This window comes from Heterodontus francisci, chromosome 6 (assembly GCF_036365525.1).
Source record: "Heterodontus francisci isolate sHetFra1 chromosome 6, sHetFra1.hap1, whole genome shotgun sequence".
Classification (NCBI taxonomy): Eukaryota; Metazoa; Chordata; class Chondrichthyes; order Heterodontiformes; family Heterodontidae; genus Heterodontus; species Heterodontus francisci.
Window position 1 is genome coordinate 118,585,774 of NC_090376.1, and position 25,263 is coordinate 118,611,036.

Here is a 25,263-nt window from a genome sequence, read left to right on the forward strand (position 1 = left end):
CACAGAGGTCTTAGATGACAGCATGAGGGAGAGACTGGACAAGCCGCTAACTCTGGACGAGCTGACAAAGGCCGTCAAGTCCTTCGAGACGAGTAAAACTCCCGGAAGCGATGGCTTACCGGTTGATTTGTATTCGGCCCTGTGGGACTGGGTTGGCCCAGACCTGCTGGAAGTGTACGAGAGCATGCTCCTGGCCGGCAGCATGTCAGAATCCATGAGGAAAGGTATCATCACCCTCATCTACAAGCAGAAGGGGGAAAGGGCAGAAATTAGAAATTGGCGGCCCATCTCACTGCTTAGTGTTGACTGCAAGATTCTGTCCAAAGTCATCGCCAGTCGAGTCAAGTCTGCTCTGGAGTTGGTGATTCACCCTGACCAGACCTGTACTGTACCCGGCAGGAAGATCTCTGATAGTCTCATGCCACTCAGGGATATGATCGCCTATGTACGGGACAGGATGGTGGACACCTGCCTCAGCAGCCTGGACCAGGAGAAGGCTTTTGACAGGATATTGCACACCTACATGATGGACATGCTCTCCAAAATGGGGTTTAGGGAGGGAACCTGCAATTGGATCAAACTGCTCTACACAAACATCACTAGCACAGTCTCAATCAATGGATGGGAATCGGAAAGTTTCCCAATCCAATCTGGAATCAGACAGGGCTGACCTCTCTCCCCTGTCTTGTTTGTTTGCTGTATTGAACCCTTTGCTGAGTCTATTAGGAAGGATGCGGGCATAAGAGGGGTGACAATCCCAGGCAGTGGAGGCACTCAGGTTGAAACCGCCCTGTCCATGGATGACGTCGCCGTCTTCTGCTCGGACCCGCTGTCCGTTCGCAGACTGATGAGCATCTCGACCGGCTCGACCTGGCCTCGGGAGCCAAAGTTAACCATGGCAAGAGCGAGGCCATGTTCTTTGGGAACTGGGCTGACTGATCCTTTGTGCCCTTCACCGTCAGGTCAGACTACCTGCAGGTGCTGGGGATATGATTCGGAAGGGCCGGGGAGAGGGAGCGAGTAGCCAGGGTACAACAACAACACAAGCTGAGCATTGGGGCGGCACTGTGGCGCAGTGGTTAGCACCGCAGCTTCACAGCTCCAGCAATCCGGGTTCAATTCTGGGTACTGCCTGTGTGGAGTTTGCAAGTTCTCCCTGTGTCTGCGTGGGTTTCCTCCGGGTGCTCCGGTTTCCTCCCACATGCCAAAGACTTGCAGGTTGATAGGTAACTTGGCCATTAGCAATTACCCCTAGTATAGGTAGGTGGTAGGGAAATATAAGGACAGGTGGGGATGTGGTAGGAATATGGAATTAGTGTAGGATTAGTATAAATGGGTGGTTGATGGTCGGCACAGACTCGGTGGGCTGAAGGGCCTGTTTCAGTGCTGTATCTCTAAACTAAACTAAACTAAACATTTGGGAGCAGCAATCTCTCTCCATTGTGGGTAAGAACCTGGTCATCAGGTGCGAGGCACTCACGTTGTTGCTGTACATGGCGCAGGTCTGGCCCATACCCCACTCCTGCGCTGTGGCGGTCACCCGAGCCATTTTCCGCTTCATCTGGGGATCCAAAATGGACCGGGTCCGGAGAGACACGATGTTCAAACCTCTGGATAAGGGCGGGAAAAATGTACCCAACGTCGCCGTCACCTTCGTGTGCGGCTGCATCAAGCTGTGTGTAGACCTCCAGTATGCAAATACCAAATACCTACGTGCTGAGGTTCTATCTGTCCCCGGTGTTGCGAAGGATGGGCCTGGTCACGTTGCTGCAGAACGCTCCATCCAGTTGGACTGTGCCGTACCACCTATCCTTCGTGGACAGGTTTCTGCGGAAAAACACATTTGACCACCAATCCATCAGGCAGTGGTCTGCACGGAATGTCCTCAAGGCCCTATGGGAAAAGGAGATGGTGGATCCTGTTGGATGGTTCCCTGAGCAGACTGCCAAAGTCATTTGGCAGATGCCTCATCACCAGAACTTTCAAACAAGCATCAAGATGTAACTTGGCTGGTGGTGAGGAGAGCCCTCCCTGTCAGATCCTTCCTGCATGCCCGGAGTCTCACCCCCCCGCACAATGCCCTCGAGGTGGCTGTGGTGGGGAAGAGACTGTTACCCACCTCCTTCTGGAATGTGTCTTTGCAGATCAGGTGTGGAAAGGGATGCAGTGGTTTTTGTCGAGGTTCATCCCGGAAAACTCTGTAACACAGGAGTCTGTGCTCTCTGGGCTGTTCCCAGGGATGCACACCAAGATAAACATCAATTGCTGCTGGAGGACTATCAATTCGGTGAAAGACGCTTTTTGGTCTGCCCGAAACTTGCTGGTCTTCCAACGCAAAGAGTTGTCCACGACCGAGTGTTGCAGACTGGCACATTCCAAGGTCCAGGACTACGTGCTGTGGGACGGACTAAAGCTTGGGGCAGCCGCGGCAAAGGCTCAATAGGGAAAGACCACTGTGTAAGGTCCTCCCACCAAGGTGAACTGAGGGGCTGGACCCATGACAAACCCCTCGGGTTGTATCCAGAAAATATGGGTTTGCTGCAAAATGTACATGGCACGTAAAATGAAATGGAAGGGTTGTGAGGCAACTTATGATTGTATTGAAGGAAACTGATCTCCTTTGCACTTTTTGTATTGTCAACTTGGTGCTGTTTTGAACTGTTTTGTAATGTATTTTTTTTTACAGATTTTTATGGATAAAGTATATTTTGGGGGAAAAAACACATTCTTGCTCTGGGAGGAATGAGATTCATTCACATCGAGACTGAACTGTCATCAAGTTGCACCTCCATCATTGTCTTATCCCAAACCAATCCTGTCGCACGGTCTGCTTCTTTCACTCTCTGTCCTTTTCTCCCCGTATCTCTCTCCCTCTCCCTTTTTCTCCCTCTCTCCCATTTGTTTTCTCTCTATCTGACTCTATTTCTAACCCTCTTTCTCTATCTCTCCTGTCTCTGACTCTTTCTCCCTCCTCCTTTTTTAATTACCTTCTGTCTCTTTGTGACTTTATCTCTTTCAGTTTCTGGTGTCTTTATCTCTCTTTGCCCTCCCTGTTTCCTTCTCCCTCTCTGTCCCTTCCTTTTCTCTATCTCCGTATCCTCCCCTTTTCTCTATCTCCCTCTCTCTGTCACTTTTGCCATCCCTATCCCATTTTCTCTTTCTGTCTCTCTTGCCCCCTTTCTCTCTCTCTCTCTGCCTCTGTACCATTTCAAAAGAGGAAACCATCCAATTCCCTCTTAATTCCACAGGTTCTCTGTTTGCTGAGCTTTCGGGTGCTGTTATTCAGTAACTCTCTCCATTAGTGTGACTGTAACATTGTGATTGCCCCTCCCCCCTTTGCTTATGGCTCCTCATGGAGAAATTCTCATTTTCACCAGTCCATCTCTAAAACCAGTCACATCTTCAGAACGTTCTAGATACGTGAGTAACAATACTTTGAACAGATGAGGGAATGTTCCAAACTTGTGACAGAGGCTGCAAGCTTTGCTCACTGGATGGAAAATCAGAGATATCATGTACAGGATTTACTGATTGACAAAATCAGAGTCAACAATCTCTGCCAGCATTAACTCAGAGAGTCCTTAGCAGTCTAGACAGAGATCTAGAACAGTTATAGACCGAGGTCAAAGAGCATGAACGGCTGTATTTTCCTTCACTCTCTAAACGAAAGGTCCTCACTCTGGGTAACATTTACACCAACCAAGTTAATGGAAATGTTAATATCTTTGGGCTCAAAATAAAGTGAGGGTTATTTCCCATTTCGGACAAAAACCTTTGCATCAGGAGTAATATTCCCGCTTCTGAGTCAGATGAATAGAGACTTCTGTATCCTCTCTAAACAGTGACTAACATCCAATAGGAGATTCATGTTCCGATGGGTGTTGGCCTCTTTAATCTTAATTGCAGCTCTTTTAAAAGGGGCTTCTCTGAAAATCAAAGTGATGAGGAAGGCAACAGAAAATCACCTTAGCTACTCTTCCCTGGCCAGTGGTTCAAGAATCTCATGTTTGTGACTTGAATTATGGGCATGCCCTTGGGGCAGAACACAATAACAACAACTTGTACTTAAATAGCACCTCTAACGCAGTAAATCATCCCAAGGTGCTTCACAAGAGCGTTATCAAACAAAATTTGACATTGAGCCACATAAGGAGATATTAGTTCAGGTGACCAAAAACTGGGTCAAAGAGGGAGGTTTTAAGGAGTGTCTTAAAGGAGGAGAGAGCGCTGTAGAGACGGAGAGGTTTAGGGAGGGAATTTCAGAGCTTCGGGTCCATGCAGCTGAAGGCACAATGGTGGAATGATTAAAATCAGGAATGCTCAACCTAGTGGAGCACAAAGATCCTGGAATGTTGTGGGGCTGGAGGAGATTACAGAGATAGGCACAGATGGCAATTCATCTCGTGCCCCTGTCTCTATTTGTATTTACTTTAAGTGGATTAGCTTCTCATTTAAGACATTGGGGAGATGGGACATTAGATGAACATGTTGAGTGTTACTTCAAGGTCTTTGCTGCTGATGTCTTTTGTTTTATTTCTGACACCAACAATCACAAAAGGTTGGTTCAATCACAAAAGATTGGTATGCAGATACAGCAAGTGATTAGGAAGGCAAATAGAATGTTGTCATTTACTGCCAGGGGAATGGAATATAAAAGTAGGGATGTTTTTCTATAGTTGTATAGAGTATTGGTGAGATCAAATCTGGAGTACTGTGTACAGTTTTGGTCTCTTTATTTAAGAATGGATATAAATGCGTTACAGGCAGTTCAGAGAAGGTTCACTCGACTGATACCTGGGATGGCGGGGTTATTTTATGAAGAAAGGTTGGACAGGTTGGGTCTGTATCCATTGGAGTTTAGAAGAATGAGAGGTGATCTTATTGAAATATATAAGATCCTGAGGGGACTTGACAGGATGGATGCTGAGAGGATGTTTCCCCTTGTGAGAGAGACTAGAACAAGGGGTCACTGTTTAAAAAAAGGGGTCTCCCATTTAAGACAGAGATGAGGAGAATTTTTTTCTCTCAGAGGGTTGTGGGTCTGTGGAATTCTTTTCCCCAAGAGAGCAGTGGAGGCAGGGTCATTGAATATTTTTAAAGCAGAGGTAGATAAATCTTGACAATGTTATGGAAGTGCTTCCATTATTTTTAATATTTTTATTTTCGAGGACTTGTGTTAAAACTGAAAAGATTCCATGGATGTCACAGAATCACAGAATCGTTACAGTGCAGAAGGAGGCCTTTCAGCCCATCGTGTCCGCACTGGCTCTCCAAAAGAGTAATTTCCTCAGTTCCATTCCCCCGCCTTCTCCCCATAACCCTGCACATTCTTCCTTTTCATATAACTGTCTAATTCCCTTTTGAATGTTTCAATTGAACCTGCCTCCACCACGTTCTCAGGCAGCGCATTCCAGACCTTAACCACTCTCTGCATGAAAAAGCTTTTCCTCATGTCACTTTTGCTTCTCTTACCAAATACTTTAAATCTGTGCCCTCTCCTTCTCGAGCCTTTCATGAGTGGGAACAGTTTCTCTCTATCTACTCTGTCCAGACCCCTCATGGTTTTGAATACCTCGATCAAATCACCTCTGTCATGCAGGCCCCAACCTGCCAAGAATGAGGCATATTAATTTTGTCATATGAACATTGATTTTAAACATCCTGGGAAGAAGAGAAGGCCTGTTACAAGGGCTGCCAGACACTTAGCTGAAAAACATTTGCATACTAACAGACAGTGCTTGTGGAGACAAAAGGACCATTCCCTGACACATTCAACCCACAATGGATTTTGATCATCAGACGTTGAAGGTGTAAGGAAGAGCATTCCAGAGACTGCTAAGGTGATACAATCCACAAAAGCCAGGACTGGTTAAACTGGCTGATCCCATGACTAACTGGCTGGTCCAGGGTTTTTTGAACTAGCCACAGAGTTTTTGAACTCAGAAAGACTGTTCGCTCCTGGACTGTAAAGACCTCTCCTGTCTGCTCCCATCTCTTTCTCACAAGCCTCTGGACCCACTGAGGACTCATGAACTTCAAGAGAGAAAAGTCTCCCACATCGAACAAAGTTTAAAAAGAATACTGAGCCCCAACGAAAAGTAAGACCTACCTACAATCAAGAATTTTACAGCGAGCTCGAAGAACAGTAAGCAAAACCATCTTCAGATATTGCCTCAAACTTTTCCACTTTTATTTCTTCAGCTTGTTTCTGTCTCTATCTGCATGTGTGTATCGCGTATGCATGCTAGCATGGGTGTGTTGCATATCCGTAGGTGTTAACATAATTAGAGTTTAAGTTTAATAAAGTTCAACCTTTTTTCCTTAAACCTAAGAAAACCAGTTTGTGTTTCTTTGTCTTATAATAGGAAGTTAGTGAACAAGGATTCACTAAGGGGGAGCTAAAAAAACAGTGTGTTTAAAATTAAACCCTGTTACGGGATGATCAGATGAAGGCTGACAGGGAACCCTAGACCCCTTTCCCACCTGGTCGTAACACCTCTCAGCCTTCGGTTCTCCAAGGAAAATAGTCCTAACTTCTCCAATCTATCTTCATAATTGAAATTTCTCATTCCTGGAACCATTCGAGTGAATCTTTTCTGTACTCTCTCCAATGCCCTCATGTCTTTCCTAAAGTGCAGGGCCCAGAACTGGATGCAGTACTCCAGCTGAGGCTGAACTAGTGTCTTATACAAGTTCAACGAAACCTCCTTGCTCTTGTACTCCACGCCTCTAATAATAACGCCCAGGATACTGTATGCTTTATTAACTGCTCTCTCAACCTGTCCTGCCACCTTCAATGACTTATGCACATGTACACCCAGGTCCCTCTGCTCCTGCACCTCCTTTAGAATTGTACCCTTTATTCTATATTGTCTCGCCATGTTCTTCCTGCCAAAATGAATCAATTCACATTTTTCTGCATTGAACTTCATCTGCCACCTGTCTGCCCATTTCACCAACTTGTCGATGTCCTTTTGAAGTTCTACACCATCCTCCTCACAGTTCACAATGCTTCCAAGTTTTGTATCATCTGCAAACTTTGAAATTGTGCCCTGTACACCAAGGTCTAGGTCATTAATATATATCAGGAAAAACAAGGGTCCCAACACTGACCCCTGGGGAACTCCACCACAAAATTTCCTCCAGCCCGAAAAACATCCATTAACCGTACTCTTTTTCTGTCACTCAACCAATTTCATATTCATGTTGCTACCGTCCCTTTTATTCCATGAGCTACAATTTGCTCACAAGTCTGTTGTGTGGCATTGTATCAAACACCTTTTGAAAGTCCATGTACACCACATCAATAGCATTTCCCTCATCAACCCTCTCTGTTACCTACTCAAATAATTCCAGCAAGTTAGTTAAACATGATTTTCCCTCAAGAAATCCATGCTGGCTTGCCTTAATTTTTGTGCTTTGTGTTTTTTTTACCAAGTTCACTGACTGGACAAGATGTTTGAAAACCACCTGTGCTGGAGGCCCCCTGTGGTTTGGGCTCAGAAAACAGCGGAACCCTTGGTGATTTGGGGAAAAATGGTTACAGAGAAGGTGCATGTCAAGGTTTATGGAGGTCAGGAGGTCGACTCTCTCGGGTTTGGACATTGATTTCAGTTAGTTGTGGAATGAACTGTTTGAAGACAGTTGGTGTTTTCCTGTCAAGGAGAAAAGAAATCACCTGACTCACCTCCTTCTCTACCTCCTTGAAGAAATTCTGCTGAGATTTAGTGTGGGAAACAATCCCTGGTGCCATATAGCTCTTGAGGAGCTGAAAAAAAATCCTGTGATTCAAGCGTGTGCTGGCCGAAAAACCTCGATGCCACATTTCTCCTAGAAAGCCAACTACAATAATTCTCGACATCTCCAGAACGGACTGCTTCTGAAACGATCCGAGTGACCCGTCTCCATATACCCAGATGTCAGACCAAATAAAGGACTACTGACTTCCTTCCATATCTTCTTTCTTTGTCAAGAATTAGCAAGTATTGGGCCAAAGTAGTTTTTTTGTCTTTTAATTGTAACAGACCTCTGCAGAGTGAATTTCTGTATTTTTTCCAGTGTGTGTGTGAGTGTAATTGGGGAATTTTTAAAAAGGGAACTTTCATATTTTAATCGGTGTGTTAATGCTTTGCTTCGTTACTGGTTAAATCTTGTTTTATAATAAATTGATAATTTGGTTGTTTATTAAAGAAACCTGGTTGGTGTATTTTATTCTGGGATAAAAAATAGAGTCTATGATTGGCTGTATCGGTAAGCGGGTAAATATTTAAATAGATGTTGTGACCTGTGGAAAAGTGGAACTGAAAAAGACAGTGCACTCCTCCTGTCTCGGTCATTACATCTAACTGGGAGCTCGTTGTCCAGGATACCCAAAGCCGATGACGTGCAATTGTAAGTGGGGTGATACTAATTGAAAAGAGGAAAAGTAAAAAAAAAAGGTTTCGTGTGCATTAAAGTACACTACCAGAATGTCTTTGTCAGTTGTTACAACCTTTCTGGGGAAGGAGGATGTATCCCTGAGTGTTTTGAGAAACTTAACAAAGGTTAGGTTAAAGGAATTGGCAGAAAAGTTGGTGTTAGAGTAAAACCAAGAGCTAAGAAAGCAGATATAATTGCAGTAATAGCACAGCATTTGCAATTAGAAGAAGAAGGTGGCAAACCAGATGGTAGTGCAGTTGAATTAACTAAAATTCAGTTGCAGATGAGGCAGCTTGAACTTGACAAAGAAAAATAAAAAGAAATAGAATTGTAAAAACGTAAGTTTGAACAGGAAAAAGAATTCACAATCAAAAAACTTGAACTTGACAGCAGAAAGGGCAAAAGAGAGAGCATTTCAAAGAGAAAGAGAAGGAAGGGAATTCGAATTAAAAATGATGGAACTAAGACAAAGGGGTGGTCTTGACTCCAGTGAAAATTTTGGTGGGGAAAGATCTGACTCCAGCTCAGGACCCAGTGGAGAGCTGTTTAAATTTGTGCAAGCCCTCCCGAAATTTGAGGAAAAGGAGGTAGAAGCAATTTTCATTTCTTTTGAAAAGATAGCCAAACAGATGAAGTGGCTGAAGAAAAGGTGTGCACTGCTTATGCAAAGTGGGTTGTTGGGCAGAGCTCATGAAGTTTATGTCATACTTTTTGAGGAGGCTTCTGCAGATTATGAGATGACAAAAAAGCCTATTCTTGCTGCTTATGAGTTGGTCCCTGAAGCTTACAGGCAGAAATTTCAGAACCTCCGGAGACAGCCTGGGCAGAATTATATAGAATTTGAGAGGGTAAAGCAAATTAATTTTGATCATTGGATGCAGGTATTAAAGATAGAGGCCACATATGAGAACCGTAGGGAAATAATTCTCCTGGAAGAATGAAAAAATTCACGTCTTCCGTTAGTAAGAACCCATGTAGAGAACCAGAAGGTTTCAACAGTCAGACAGGCTGCAGAAATTGCTGATGATCACAAGCTCGTTTACAAGCCCAAACCCTTTGTCTGTCACCCCCACAAACCCGATCAGGATAGAAGGTGGGAGGGTGAAAGGAAGGCAAGTAACCAGGGACAAAAAGGGAGAGCTGGGAATGCCCCAGGATCTCCTCCTCATGCCATAAAGAAAGGTGCTGTTGGTGGAAGTGAGGTCCAAAAGCCTAAGTGTTACCATTGCCACAAAGTGGGTCACCTTCGTGCAGAATGCTGGAAGTTATGGGGTACACCCATGGGACTTATTGGGGTGCACAAGGCCAATGCATAGGAAGGGGCCCTGACTGAGAGTACAACAGATCAGGCTGTAACTCTTCAGCTGTAAGGCCAAATACATAAACCACTGTGAGTGTGGGGGACGTGAACAAGATACCTGAGAGTTATAGGGAATTCTTGTCAAAAGGAAAAGTAACTCCTTATCCCTCAAGTGAGGCAGGTAAACCGATAGTTATACTTAAAGATACAGGAGCCACCCAAACTGTTTTGCTGGGGAAAGGCATAACTTTTCCACCAGAGAGCGCATTGAATGCCAAGGTTTTAGTGAATGGTATTGGCGGGGAGTATATTCCCATACCTCTATATCAGGTGCATCTGGAGTGTGACCTAATGTCTGGAACAGTAACTGTAGGAGTTGTCCATAGTTTGCCTGTAGACAGGGTTGACCTACTCCTGGGGAATGATTTGGCCAAAGCGAAGGTAGTAGCTTCTCCAGTAGTCATGGGAAAACAAAGTGAAGTTAAAGAGACAGAACAGTTGCAGGAAAAGGTTCCAGGAATTTTTCCTTCATGTGTAGTGACCTGAGCAATGGCTAATCAAGTTCCATTGTCAGAGGTAAAAGTAGCACCACAGACAGATAGTCGAATAGCTGAAACTTTCTTTGGGGATTTGGATAACCCGAAGGAAATGTTCAGTAAGTCTTCTCTGATCAAGACTCAGCAAGCTGATCCAGAGTTAAATAAAGTGGCACAATCTGCTCTAACTGAAGCTGAGGCAAAGGGAGTTCCGGAAGGATACTATATTAAAAATGGGATTCTGATGAGGAAGTGGAGACCTCCTCACAGACCTGCAGACGAAGAATGGATGGTTGTTCATCAGATTGTAGTCCTGCCCAAGTATCGCTGTGAAATATTAAAGATAGCCCATGATTTTCCTATAGCGGGACATGTGAGGATCTGGAAGACCAAATTATGTATAGGTCAACATTTTTACTGGCCAGGTCTTCCCAAGGATGTGGTGCAGTTTTGTAAAACATGCCATATGTGCCAAATTGTGGGAAAACCGCAACCTGCAATAAAACAAGCACCTCTAATTCCCATGTCAGTTATTGAAGAACCATTTCGTCGGGTGTTGGTAGACTGTGTAGGACCTTTACCAAAAACAAAAGTGGGACACCAATATATACTCACCGTCGTGGATATGGCTACTCAGTTCCCAGAGGCCATTCCCTTGAGAACAATTTCTGCTAAGGTAGTGATAGAGAAGTTAACCCAGTTCTTCACTAGATATGGATTACCGATTGAGATTCAGTCGGATCAAGGTTCCAATTTTATGTCCAAACTATTCCAGGAAGTTATGAATAATTTGGGTATAACACAGTTAAAGTCTTCAGCATACCACCCACAGACAGAAGGAGCTTTCGAAAGGTACCATCAGACCCTCAAGACAATTATCAGGGCATACTGTCTTAAATATCCCCATGACTGGGATAAAGGGCTAGAATTTCTTTTGTTTGCCACTAGGGATTCACCTAATGAATCTCCCGGTTTTAGTCCTTTTGAATTAGTTTATAGACATGAGCTAAGACGTCCTCTAAAACTAAATTAAGAAAGGTTTTCAGAACAAAGGGACGAATCTTCTGTGTTAGATTATGTATCTGTGTTCTGGAAGCGACTCATGAGAGCCTGCAAAGTGACTCAGGAACACCTGAAAACAACCATGAAGAAATGGGCAGACCTGAACATTTCAACCAGGGGATGAGACGTTAGTATTACTGCCTTTACAGGGTGAACCACTGAAAGCACAGTTCAAATGGTCCATATAAAGTGGTCAAAAGAATTGGTAAAGTAAATTATGTGACTGACACCCCAGATCGCTGGATAAAGAATTGGTTGTATCATATCAATATATTGAAACAATATCATCGCCGGGAGGCGATAAGCAAGCACAGGTATGTCAGGTAGCAGGGACAATGAAGGATGAAAGGAATAGTGAGGATGAGGCAGGAGGAGGCCTGGACAATTCTCAAATTGAACCTCCTACTATCCGGTTAGCGAATACTGGATTGTTAGGGAGATTGGACACTATGCTTTCATATTTAGATGCAGAACAATGAGAAGAACTAACAAGGCGACTCATAGCATTTAAAAGAGTCTGTAGGGATGAGCCAGGATGTGCAACCTTAACTACACATGATGAGAATGTAGGGGAATCCTTTCCTATAAAACAGCATCCTTATCACATAAGTTCAGGGAAACAGGTCCAGATGAAAACAGAAATGCAATACATGTTGGAAAAATACCTTATTGAACCCAGTCAAAGCAGCTGGAGTGCCCCAGTGGTGTTAATGCCTAAACCTGATGTTTAAACTAGATTTTGCATAGGCTACAGAAAGGTTAATGCAGTAACAAAGGCAGACTCCTTGCTTGGAAGACTGTATTGACAGAGTGGGCAGTGCCACGTTTCTTACAAAAATAGATTTGTTAAAGGGATACTGGCAGGTTCCTTTAACACCCCAAACTCAAGAAATATCAGTCTTTGTTACCCAGGCAGTCTTTTCCAATGCCGAGAGATGCCATTCAGGATAAAAAATTCTCCAGCCACTTTTCAGAGACTAATGATCCAGGTGGTAGCCAGTGTTCCTATCTGTGTGGTTTACCTTGATGATGTGCTGGTATACAGTGACAATTGGACGGACCACTTGTAACAACTCAAAGCTCTGTTTAGAAAATTACAATTGGCTGATTTAGTGATAAACCTTGCCAAAATTGAATTTGCAAAAGCCAGAGTAACCTACCCCAGGCATAGAGTGGGGGAGGGACAAGTGTTGCCAAGAACAGCAAAAGTACAAGCATTGGTAGAGTTCCCTACCATTAAGACTAAGTGAGAAATCACGAGGTTTTTGGGGACGTGTGGTTTCTACCACAATTTTTGGACCAAGTTTTAGTACTAGAGCTGCTCCACTGACAGATTTGCTGCAAAAAAAGAAAACCAAGGTCGTGTGGTCAGTGTAGTGCAAGCATCTTTTAAGAGGCTGAAAGTCATTTTGATTCATGAACCAGTGCTGGCTGCTCCAAATTTCACTAAGCCCTTCAAGGTAGCAATTGATGCTAGTGACCTGGGGGTCAGTGCAGTCCTGTTACAAGACGATGAGTATCCCTCCCAATCTGTATTCATTAAACATTCCTGTAGCCTGATACATGTAGAGATTCCATTGTGTGTACTCACTCTTGCTCCTTTCTCGGGGAAACATTGGCATCCTGCACTGCAGTCTCTCCCATTACAGGGTCCAGAGTAAGATTTTCCACCCTACAGAAGAAAGAGAAAGTGAAAACAGGATGTGACTCAACAGATATTCAAGGAGTTGGTCAGTAATCTCTTCATGTTTGACATAAATTTCACATTATTCATTTGCAATTGTTTAAGGCATTTGCAAAGCACTTTGCATAAACCGGGAGAAGACGTTCTGGTACATTAAACCGGAGGCAGGACGATCACAGGCGGAGTTCAGTGTTATACGGAGTTAGGATAGAGAGAGAGAAATGTGCAGGTTGCAATACAGGCGCAAAGATGTCCAATTTCATGGGGCCAACATCCCGTGACCAAATAGAGTCAGAAATACCTCTGGTACATTTACTCTCCCATTGGAAGCCACCTCTCTAGTTAATTAACTCTCCAATCAAAGCCCATCACTGTGGTACACAGGAACAACAGGAGGACATTCAGCCCCTCCAGCCTGTTCCACCATTCAATTAGATCATGGCTGATTGCCAACTGAACTCCAGCCTTTGCTTCATATCCTTTAATCCCCATTACCCAACAAAAATCTATCGATCTCAGTTTGAAATTTTCAATTGAGCCCCAGCCTCAAAGGCTTTCTGGGGAGAGAGTTCCAGATTTCCACTCCCCTTTGTGTGAAGGAGTGTTTCCTGACATCACCCCTGCATGGCTTGGCTCTAATCCATTGCAATCGTTCCATGTTGAAGTTCGTTTGGGTGCCTTGCTTCTGAGGTTTGTGTGTGACGGTGGATCTGATTATTCGTCGTGACACATTGCTGGTCTCACAACAGCACGATACTGACAAACACATTAGGCGCAATAATTAAATCAGTCACAAGGGAGAGTGTGGAAAACAGAATGCTGCATAATGAATTCGATATGTGTAAACTAAATAATGTGACAGATGAAAACCAGAGATTGGTTGGAGTTACTGTAATGACTTAGCTGAGTGACTGAGTTTATAGAGCATTACAGATATAAGTTATTAATAAGAACAAACACGCCCTCATATGTTTGGCAATGTCCTCCCAATGGCTTGCGATTTATGTCTGCGTCACAGTGAATTGTTGGGGAACATGCAGTTTATACTAATCTGAATGAGGCTCACCATTCAATGTAAAGGAAAATCCTAAGGCATATAAGTATATTAAGGGCAGGAGGATAACCACGGGAAAGAGTAGAGCCCATTCCAGACCAAAGTGTTAATGTGTGTGTGGAGCTGGAGGACGTAGGTGACGTTTTAAATGATTACTTTTCATCTATGTTCACTATGGAGAGGGACGATGTAGGTGTAGTGATCAGGGAGGTGGATTGTGATATATTTGATCAAATTAGCATTGAAAGGGAGGAAGTATTAGCTGTTTTAGCGGGCTTAAAAGTGGATAAAGCCCCAGGCCCAGATGAGATGTATCCCAGGCTGTTATGTAATGCAAGGGAGGAGATAGCAGGGGCTCTGAAACAAATTTTCAAATCCTCTCTGGCCACAGGAGAGGTACCAGAGGACTGGAGGACAGTGAATGTGGTACCATTATTCAAGAAGGGTAGCAGGGATAAACCAGGTAATTACAGGCCTGTGAGTCTAACATCAGTGGTTGGGAGACTATTGGAAAAATTTCTGAGGGACAGGATTAATCTCCACTTGGAGAGGCAGGGATTAATCAGGGATAGTCAGCATGGCTTTGTCAGGGGGCGATCGTGTCTAACAAATTTGATTGAATTTTTCAAGGAGGTGACTATATGTGTAGATGAGGGTAAAGCAGTTGATGTAGTCTACATGGATCTCAGTAAGGCTTTTGATAAAGTCCCACATGAGAGATTGGTTAAGAAAGTAAGAGCCCATGGAATCCAGGGCAATTTGGCAAATTGGATCCAAAATTGGCTTAGTGACAGGAAGCAGAGGCTGATGGTTGAGGGTTGGAATTGCATTTGGAAGCCTGTGACCAGTGGTGTACCGCAGGGATCAGTGCTGGGACCCTTGCTGTTTGTAGTGTACATTAATGATTTAGAGATGAATATAGGAGGTATGATCAGTAAGCTTGCAGATGACATGAAAATTGGCGGTGTTGTAAATAGTGAGGAGGAAAGCCTTAGATTACAGGACGATATAGATAGGCTGGTAAAATGGGCGGAGCAGTGGCAACTGGAATTTAATCCTGAGGAGTGTGAGGTGATGCATTTTGGGAGTACTAACAAGGCAAGGGAATATATAATGGATGGTAGGACCCGAGGAAGTACAGAGGGTCAGAGGGACCTTGGTGTACTTGTCCATAGATCACTGAAGGCAGCAGCACAGGTAGATAAGGTGGTTAGAAAGGCATATGGGATGCTTGCCGTTATTAGCCGAGGCATAGAATATAAGAGCAGGGAGGTTATGATAGAGCTGTATAAAACGCTAGTTAGGCCACAGCTGGAGTATTGTGTACAGTTCTGGGCACCAAACTGTAGGAAGGATGTGATTGCACTGGAGAGGGTGCAGAGGAGATTCACCAGGATGTTGCCTGAGTTGGAGCATTTCAGCTATGAAGAAAGACTGAAAAGGCTAGGGTTGTTTTCCTTAGAGCAGAGAAGGCTGATGGGGGACCTGATTGAGGTATACAAAATTATGAGGGGCATTAATAGGTTAGATAGGAAGAAACTTTTTCCCTTAGCAGAGGTGTCAATAACCAGGGGGCATAGATTTAAGGGAAGGAGCAGAAGGTTTAGAGGGGATTTGAGGAAAACCTTTTCACCCAGAGGGTGGTTGGTATCTGGAATACACTGCCTGAAGAGGTGGTAGAGGCAGGAACCCTCACAACATTTAAGAAGCATTTAGATGAGCACTTGAAACACCATAGCTTACAAGGCTATGGGCCAAGTGCTGGAAAATGGGATTAGAATAGATGGGCGTTTGACGGTTGGTACAGACATGATAGGCAGAAGGGCCTGTTTCAGTGCTGTATAACTCTAAATGGGGCCTCGGGCCCTCCTGTTCTGGTGCCAGATTGATTCTCAGGCTCTGCTCAGGCTGCTCTACACTATCCAATTCCACCCACACTGTTCCCACTTCTGTACCCTAACCTGTGCATTTCACAAATATTGTTATGGACACATCATCAGATTCCACGGTAACTGCTTCCCCAGCAGAAGGCTCAGGGACATTGGAAATTAATCCTTTATCTCGAGAGTCGATGAAACCATTCCATTCCAGAATAAGTGTTGGATTGAGATGATTCTCTCTGACAGGCGGCACCAGTATGAACCTCAGTAAACTTGATAAAACACCTTGGAGAGACCACACTGGGGCTGTAACCAGTACCAGGAGTCACCTAGATGTACTGAATAGAGCACAAGCCACCAGATCTTACTCCATGTAAAGTAATTCATGCTAAATGGTTGTGTTCCCTCTCGCCTCAGAGTCAGAACTGATAAGATCCAGTCTCACTCCAGAGACTTCAGACAATTATGCAAACTGACACTCTCAGTGCAGTACTGAGGGAGCGCTGCACTGTCGGAGGGTCAGTACTGAGGGAGTGCTGCACTGTTGCACTGTTGAGGGGCAGTACTGAGGGAGTGCTGCATTGTCGAGGGTCAGTACTGAGGGAGTGCTGCACTGTCGGAGGGTCAGTACTGACAGAGTGCTGCACTGTCAAAGGGTCAGTACTGAGGGAGTGTTGCACTATGGGAGGGTCAGTACTGAGGGAGTGCTGCACTGTCGGAGGGTCAGTACTGTGGGAGTGCTGCACTGTCGGAGGGTCAGTACTGAGGGAGTGCTGCACTGTCGGAGGGTCAGTACTGAGGGAGTGATGCACTGTCGGAGGGTCAGTACTGAAGGAGTGCTGCAATATCGGAGGGTCAGTACTGAGGGAGTGCTGCACTGTCGGAGGGTCAGTACTGAGGGAGTGCTGCAATATTGGAGGGTCAGTACTGAGGGAGTGCTGCACTGTCGGAGGGTCAGTACTGTGGGAGTGCTGCACTGTCGGAGGGTCAGTACTGAGGGAGTGCTGCACTGTCGGAGGGTCAGTACTGAGGGAGTGATGCACTGTCGGAGGGTCAGTACTGAGGGAGTGCTGCACTGTCGGAGGGTCAGTACTGAGGGAGTGCTGCACTGTCAGAGGGTCAGTACTGAGGGAGCGCTGCACTGTCAGAGGGTCAGTACTGAGGGAGTGCTGCACTGTCGGAGGGTCAGTACTGTGGGAGTGCTGCACTGTCGGAGGGTCAGTACTGAGGGAGTGCTGCACTGTCGGAGGGTCAGTACTGAGGGAGTGCTGCACTGTCGGAGGGTCAGTACTGAGGGAGTGCTGCAATATTGGAGGGTCAGTACTGAGGGAGTGCTGCACTGTCGGAGGGTCAGTACTGAGGGAGTGCTGCACTGTCGGAGGGTCAGTATTGAGGGAGTGCTGCAATGTCAGAGTTTCAGTACTGAGGGAGTGCTGCAGTATCGGAGTGTCAGTACTAAGGGAGTGCTGCAAAGTCGGAGGGTCAGTACTGAGTGAGTGCTGCACAGTCGGAGGGTCAGTACTGAGGGAGCGCTGCACTGTCGGAGGGTCAGTACTGAGGGTGTGCTGCACTGTCGTAGGGTCAGTACTGAGGGTGTGCTGCACTGTCGGAGGGTCTGTGCTGAGGGAGTGCTGCACTGTCGGATGTGCCCTCTTCTGGGTGAGACTTTAAACTGAGGCCCTGTTTGCTCTCTCAGCTGGATGTAAAAGCTGCCACAGCCACTATTTTGAAGAGGAGTAGGGGAATTCTCTCCGGTTTCCTGAGTAATATGTATCCCTCAATCAACGTCATTAACCAATGGATGACGTGGTCATTAACGCATTTCTGTTTGTGGGAGCTTGCTGTGCACAAATTGGCTGCTGCATTACAACAGTGACTACACTTCAAAAATATTTCATTGAATGTGAAGAGCTTTCAGAGGTCCTGAGGTCGTAAAAGACGCTATTGAAATGCAAGTCTTTCTTTCATTGTTATTGTAACCTGACCAATTCTATGCTGTTACCTCGGATACAGTCCCGTGCTGCAAGATTCTCCACCAAAAGACCTAATTCATAAAATTTACTCTTTTGTTTCCAGGGGTATTAAGCAATGTTGTATCACAGCACTGAAATAATTCACCAGGCAGGGATCATTCATTCAAACACAAATAATGTTAGCCTTAGTTTTCAATTGAAAACAGACCACAAAATGACCTGCAGAACAGAGTTTAGGGCACAGCATGGTTGGATTGTGGTTGTGGGTTGTCGAACACAATTCATTCACATCGAGTGGGATAATGATACAGTGCAGCCAGTCTTTTGGGAATTAACCCCAACTTACTCAGTGAAACCACCGTCCACAGAAAAGGAAGCAGTGCAGAATGACAATGGACAAAATAACTTGATTTTCATTTGTAATCCTTTTCCTGATGTTCCAAACAAACATCAGGAAGAGTTAACCCCTGGAATCGAGAACTCCAGAAAGAGTTTTTTTTATTCATTCATGGGACGTGGGTGTTGCTGACAAGGCCAGCATTTGTTGGCCATCCCTAACTGCCCTTGACAACTGAGTGGCCATTTCAGCGTCAACAACATTGCTGTGGGTCTGGAGTCACATGTAGGCCAGACCAGGCAAGGACAGCAGATTTCCTTCTCTAAAGGGCATTAGTAAATTAGAAGGTTTTTACAACAATCGATGATATGGGTGGCACAGTGGCGCAGTGGTTAGCACCGCAGCCTCACAGCTCCAGGGACCCGGGTTCGATTCTGGGTACTCCTGTGCGGAGTTTGCAAGTTCTCCCTGTGTCTGTGTGGGTTTTCGCCGGGTGCTCTGGTTTCCTCCCACATCCAAAGACTTGCAGGTGATAGGTAAATTGGCCATTGTAAATTGCCCCTAGTGTGGGGATGTGGTAGGGAATATGGGATTACTGTAGGGTTAGTATAAATGGGTGGTTGTTGGTCGGCACAGACTCGGTGGGCTGAAGGGCCTGTTTCAGTGCTGTATCTCTAAATAAATAAAAAATAAAAAAAATAAAAATAGTTTCACGGCACCATTACTGACACAAGCTTTCAATTCCAGATTTTCATTAATTAATTGAATTTAAATTCCACCAGTTGCTGTGGTGGGATTTGAACCTGTGTCCCCAGGGCATTAGCCTGGGCCTCTGGGCCTCACTAGTCCAGTGACATTACCACTACGCCACCGTCTCCCCTTGTGAAGCCAGCAAGAGGGAACCTCAGGAAGAATCAAGTTCTACCTTCTCCTTCTTGTCCCATGTGTTCAGACTGTTTTGTGCCCATTTGTGTGGTTTGTGGGTTTCTAACACCTCCTTTAGTAGTTTAACGGGGAAAGTGCCAATTTTGCTCTGTATGTGCGGATCTCAGCTGATCTTGTGATGTTAACACATTCATTTGATGGCGTCTCATTTTTCTGTTATTTTAGTACTGGATATACAATAAGTCTTCAGGGGGAACACTCACTGCAGTGTTTCCTACATTATAAAAGCAACTACACTTCAAAAATACTTCATTGGCTATAAAGCACTTTGGGACATCCTGAGGTCATGCAAGGTGCTATAGAAATGCAAGTACTTTTTGTTTTTCTTCTTTGTAATTAAGGCAAAGCATAGCTCTGTGCCATTGTTCCTCGTGTAGTATTCCTTAACTAATGTGCCACAGGTGGGTGCCCATGCTACTCCTCGCCCCCACCCTGAGAAAGGTGAAGGAGTTGCTCCTCCAATCTTTTTCATAAGGGGACCACTTCAAAGATATTTCAGATCCTGAGGGCTCCACGTTACGATCCTCAGCCTTGAGCCCCCAGTTGAGGCCATTACTGCCAATGTGATCTGGTCTTACCCGGTGTACTATGCAGCTCTCTGTGAGGGTCAGAGGAATTGAAGGGTCCAGTGTTGGGATTCTCTGCCCCTTGTCCTGCCCCTTGCCGCCCCATCTACCCACTAGCCACTCTTGCCCAAGGCACCATGAGTACCACAGACAAGAGGCTCTGGTGCTGCAATAACAGCCAAGGCGCTCTTAAACAGAATGGAACCTCAGAAGCTGCCAGATTGTCAGACAAAAATAACTGGTTCACTGCCACCCACAGCTGCTCTGGATTTCCACTGACTGAACATTCAATTCTTTAACAGTTTGATCCTGTCAATGTGTGGTACAGTCACTAGCACTGTCCTTTTACAGCGTGTCTGAGATTAGCGTTGCAGCTGTATAAACATTGCAGACATTTGTTTTACCATCACAATGTCTGATACAGCTGAAAGTTTGTTACTACCTGAGCACTGACTCTCAAAGTCAGGGAATCTAGGTGTGGAATTCCTTTCAATACTATAGTTGGCACTGTTAGAGCAGAAACCTGTTTGTTCTGACTGAGAAAGATCCCCTTGAATTTTTTTTTAACAAATGCATCAAACTGTTACCGTTTTTTGACTGAAACATGTTTCAGAAAGAGGGGCCAAGTTACAATTTCTTGTCGGCAGCTTCATGTCTGGGCCTCTCACTCTATAGAGTCCACACAGTGAAAGAAAGACTTGCATTTCTATAGCACCTGTCGTGACCTCAGGATGTCCAAAGCACTTTAGAGCCAATGAAATACTTATGAAGTGTAGTCACTGTTGCAATGTAGGAAATGCGACAGCCAACTTGTGCACAGCAAGATCCCACAAACAGCTGTTTCCTGAGGGGAGAATTTGAGTGTAATTATTTTACCAAAAGTACTTGACTCACTGCCCCATTGCACTCATTCCATCGCAAAAAAACACAAGAAGGGCAACAATTCTAAAGCAAATTTGACTCCATCTATTTGTTGCATCAAGAGAAAGGGACAGAGAAATATTTCCAGCTGCAGTGTCAGTTTGATGGACTGACTGCACCCAGACCTGCAGACCAGAAACACAAAGAGTTTCACAATTTGCAGCCCACAGAGCTTACAACATTGACAGACTCAGGAAGTCAGTTTATCTGAAGGGATGGAAGCAGCCTGATCTCCAATCATTATGCTTTTCATCCTCAGTCCTGATTTGCTGAAATATCTTTCTTTCCATTTTTATCTTGCTGTTCTTGTATCGTTCCTCCAAATCTCATTGGCTGAATTTCAAGGAAGTCCAGACTCCAGTGAAAATGATGGAATCATTCGTACAATTGTTAAGGTGTCAGTGGGAATCTGTTTCAGCAATGAAGGTGTGTCTGGCATTGTCAACCCTCCAGGATTATCCCAGAATCTCCGAAAATGAAAGCTTAATCTCCAGGACACTGCTGCCAGCAAACCAAGGAGAAAAATCATAGGGGCACAAAAATAAATGGTGTGTTATTCTTTGAACATATTTTTTAATTAATTATAAAAATAGCAGAGATGGGGGGAAAAAAGGCTGTTTGACCAGGAGGGTGGACGGAAGCAAGAGGTCATGTGATGAAACCTCCAGGAATAAGCCCAAGCAGAGTTGGCAACTGTGGTACAGGTGTCAAGATCCTAACAGACTAAGTGTCACAGAATGCAATGCCCTCCACGGGACAGTCTTGCTCTGAATTAGGTTGAGCCCTGAATCTGGATTTAACCTGCATTTACCTGACAGGCAAAATTTCATTGGAATGATTGGGCTACAAATTGGGAGCTGTGCGCTGCAATTTGTCGATTTGCACCGGCCATGTGTTGTGTCCAATTCTGGGCACCGTACCTTAGGAAGGATGTCGAGGCCTTGGAGAGGGTGCGGAGGAGATTTACTAGAATGGTACCAGGATGAAGGAATTCAGTTATGTGGAGAGACTGGAGAAGCTGGGATTGTTCTCTTTAGAGCAGAGAAGGTTAAGAGGTGATTTAATCGAGGTGTTCAAAATGATGAAGGGTTTTGATAGCGTAGATAAGGAGAAACTGTTTCCACTGGCAGGAGGGTCGGTAATCAAAGGAGACAGATTGAATGTAATTGGCAAAACAACTGGGGATGGGGGAGATGAGGAAGTTTTATTTAATCAGTGAGTTGTTGTGATCTGGAACGTGCTGCCTGAAAGGGAAGTGGAAGCAGATTCAATAGTAACTTTCAAAAGGGAATTGGATAAATACTTGAAAAGGAAAAATTTGCAGGGCTGTGGGGAAAGAACAGGAGAATGGGACTAATTGGATAGATCTTTCAAAGAGCCAGCACAGGCACAATGGGCCGAATGGCTTCCTTTCTATTGCAAGATTTTATGAGAGTGGCACAGAATCTTTGGCGAATTTACCCTTGGCACTGCAGCATCAGTTTGAAGCAAAACCACTTCAGAGTGAGGGCGACAGCTGGAGTATAAATGTTGCTTTAGTTACTGAGTTCTTAGGTAACCCCAATCCAATCATCAGTTTCCAATATCATAGATCTTAAAATTAAACGCTTCAAACAGCAGCTGGGAAATGTTTCAGGAGAATTAAGACGATGGCTCACAGATAGTCTTTCAACACTGAGAAATTAGTTTCAGTTAATTTCATGCTCCCTTATTATACCGGTCGTGGACAGATGTGAAACTGTACACATCTGGTTGGAGTCAGACATCTGAAACAGAATCAAATTGCTTCCACGGTTATTAACTGCACCACGAGTGGAATTTCTCCTGATTTTGTGGTTGTTTTTTTACTGTCCCACTATTGCATAAATACATTCCTGATTGGAAGAAAAATAACTTTTGCAAGTGCGTTGGTTGTGAGCAGGACCGATAATATGAATTGGCAATATTTATCCCTCAATCAACATCTAAAACAGATTATCTCATGGCTGTTTGTGGGATCTTGCTGTGCACAGATTGGCTGCCATGTTTTCTGCATTACTTTTATTTAATTCATTCATGGGACATTGGTGTCGCTGGCCAGGTCAGAATTTATTACCATCCCTAATTGCCCTTGAGAAGGTGGTGGTGAGCTGCCTTCTAGAACCGCTGCAGTCCACGTGGGGTAGGTACACCCACAGTGCAGTTAGGAAGGGAGTTCCAGGATTTTGACCCAGCGACAGTGAAGGAATGATGATATAGTTCCAAATCAGGATGGTGTGTGGCTCGGAGGGGAACTTGCTCCCATGCATCTGCTGACTTTGGCCATCTAGGTGGTAGAGGTCGCAGGTTTGGAAGGTGTCTTGGTGCAGTGCAACTTGTAGATGGTACACACTGCTGCCACTGTGTGTCAGTGGTGGAGGGAGTGAATATTTGTGGATGGGGTGCCAATCAAGCGGGCTGCTTTGTCCTGGATGGTGTTGAGCTTCTTGAGTGTTGTTGGAGCTGCACCCATCCAGGCAAGTGGAGAGTATTCCATCACACTCCTGACTTGTACCTTGTAGATGGTGGACAGGCACTGGGGAGACAGGAGGTGAGTTACTCGCCTCAGTATTTATGTGGCTGGTCCAGTTCAGTTTCTGGTCAATGGTAACCCCCAGGATGTTGCTAGTGCGGGATTCAGCGATAGTAATGCCATTAGATGTCAAGGGGAGATGGTTAGATTCTCTCTTGTTGGAGATGGTCATTGCCTGGCACAAATGTATCTTGCCACTTAACAGCCCAAGTCTGGATGCTGTCCAGATCCTGCTGCATATCTACACGGACTGCTTCATTATCTGAGGAGTCATGAATGGTGCTGAACATTGTGCAATCATCCCCACTTCTGATGGAGGGAAGGTCATTGGTGAAGCAGCTGAAATTGGTTGGGCCTAGGACACTACCCTGAGGAACTCCTGCAGCTGAGATGATTGACCTCCTACAACCACCTTTCTTTGTGCGAAGTATGACTCCAACCAGTGAAGATTTCCCCTGGTTCCCATTGACTCCAGTTTTGCTAGGGACCCTTGATGCCATACTTGGTCAAATACTGCCTTGCTGTCAAGGGCAGCCACTCTCACCTCAACCTCTGAAGTTCAGCTGTTTTGCCCATGTTTGGGCCAAGGCTGTAATGAGGTCAGGAGCTGAGTGGCCCTGGCAGAACCCAAACTGGGTGTCACTGAGCAGGTTATTGTTGAGAGACTGCTGCTTGATAGCACTGTCAACAGCCCCTTCCATCACTTTGCTGATGATCGAGAGTAGACTGATGGGGCGGTAATTGGTCAGGTTGGATTTGTCCTGCGCTTTGTGTACAGGACATACCTGGGCAATTTTCCACATTGTCAGGTAGATGCCAGTGTTGTAGCTGTACTGGAACAGCTTGGCTCGGGGCGCAGCAAGTTCTCATAGAGTCATACAGCACCGAAACAGGCCCTTCGGCCCACCGCGTCCGTGCCAACCATCAACCGCCCATTTATACTAATCCTACATTAATCCCATCTTCCCTCTCACATCCCCACCTTTCCTCAATTCTCTTACCTACACTAGGAGCAATTTTTTTTTTAAACAATGGTCAATTTACCTATCAACCCACAAGTCTTTGGCATGTGGGAGGAAACCAGAGCACCCAGAGGAAACCCACATGGTCACAGGGAGAACTTGCAAACTCCACACAGGCAGTACCCAGAACCGAACCCAGGTCACTGGAGCTGTGAGGCTGCAGTGCTAACCGCTGCGCCACTGGAGCACAGATTTTCAGTACTGAAGCCGGAATATTGTCAGGGCCCAGAGCCTTTGCTTAATTGGCTGTAAAGCGCTTGGGACTTACTGAGGTTGTGAAAGGTGCTATCGAAATGCAAGTTCTCTCTTTTTAGATCTGGTAGTCTCTGTGAGGATGTTCTCCACAGATATTACTGGTAAGAGTCTCAAGTTACCAGCAAGTGATGAAAGCAGAAAGATGAAAGCCTTTTAACTGCTACATTATAGATCAAGAATGTCCAAACTGTAGCCCTAGAGATACATGTTGTTCCTCAACACAATCCTCCAATCTGAAGGAAACTCAATCCTATTTGAGTTTATAGTTATTATTATTGGTTTATACTGAACCTGGAGGTTTAGAAAGGGCTATTCTTTGTGCTGTTGCCTCACTGGAGGATCAATCCGAGATCAGAACACCAGGATCTGTGACTACCCATGGCACGAGATGTATGGGAATTCACGGAAATAGGGACTAAACTGTGACATTGATGATCTACAGTACATACCCATGTGACTCATGAACACAAAAGCATGGACTTGTTATATGGATCACCCATATGCATGCTCTATACACTACACATAGACTTGTCTGATCTCAGATGTCTTGCAATGTCCTTTAAACGAGTACAAAATCATAGGAATTTTGCTTTTTTACGTACAGAACCCAGGTGAAAGGTCAACTATGTGCAGGAGACACACCAAGTTTGGAAAGAATGAAAAGAGGAGATCTTGAGAATGTTTAAGAACTTGCTTTTTCTGTGTTGGTGTTGAGAGTTAGAATGCTACATTCCATGCATGCCAAAAGTCTCCAGATTC

General features: G+C 44.9%; 1 protein-coding gene across 2 annotated transcripts in view; it reads right to left on the reverse strand.

Annotated features, from left to right (window-relative positions):
* LOC137371492 (collagen alpha-2(IV) chain-like) overlaps positions 1-25,263 on the reverse strand; it is a 288,991-nt gene that overhangs the window by 162,112 nt on the left and 101,616 nt on the right. For both annotated transcript variants that reach the window (XM_068034179.1, XM_068034180.1), the window contains exon 4: positions 12,908-12,988. In XM_068034179.1, the coding sequence (XP_067890280.1) occupies positions 12,908-12,988 (81 nt within the window). The remainder of the gene's footprint in view (positions 1-12,907; positions 12,989-25,263) is intronic.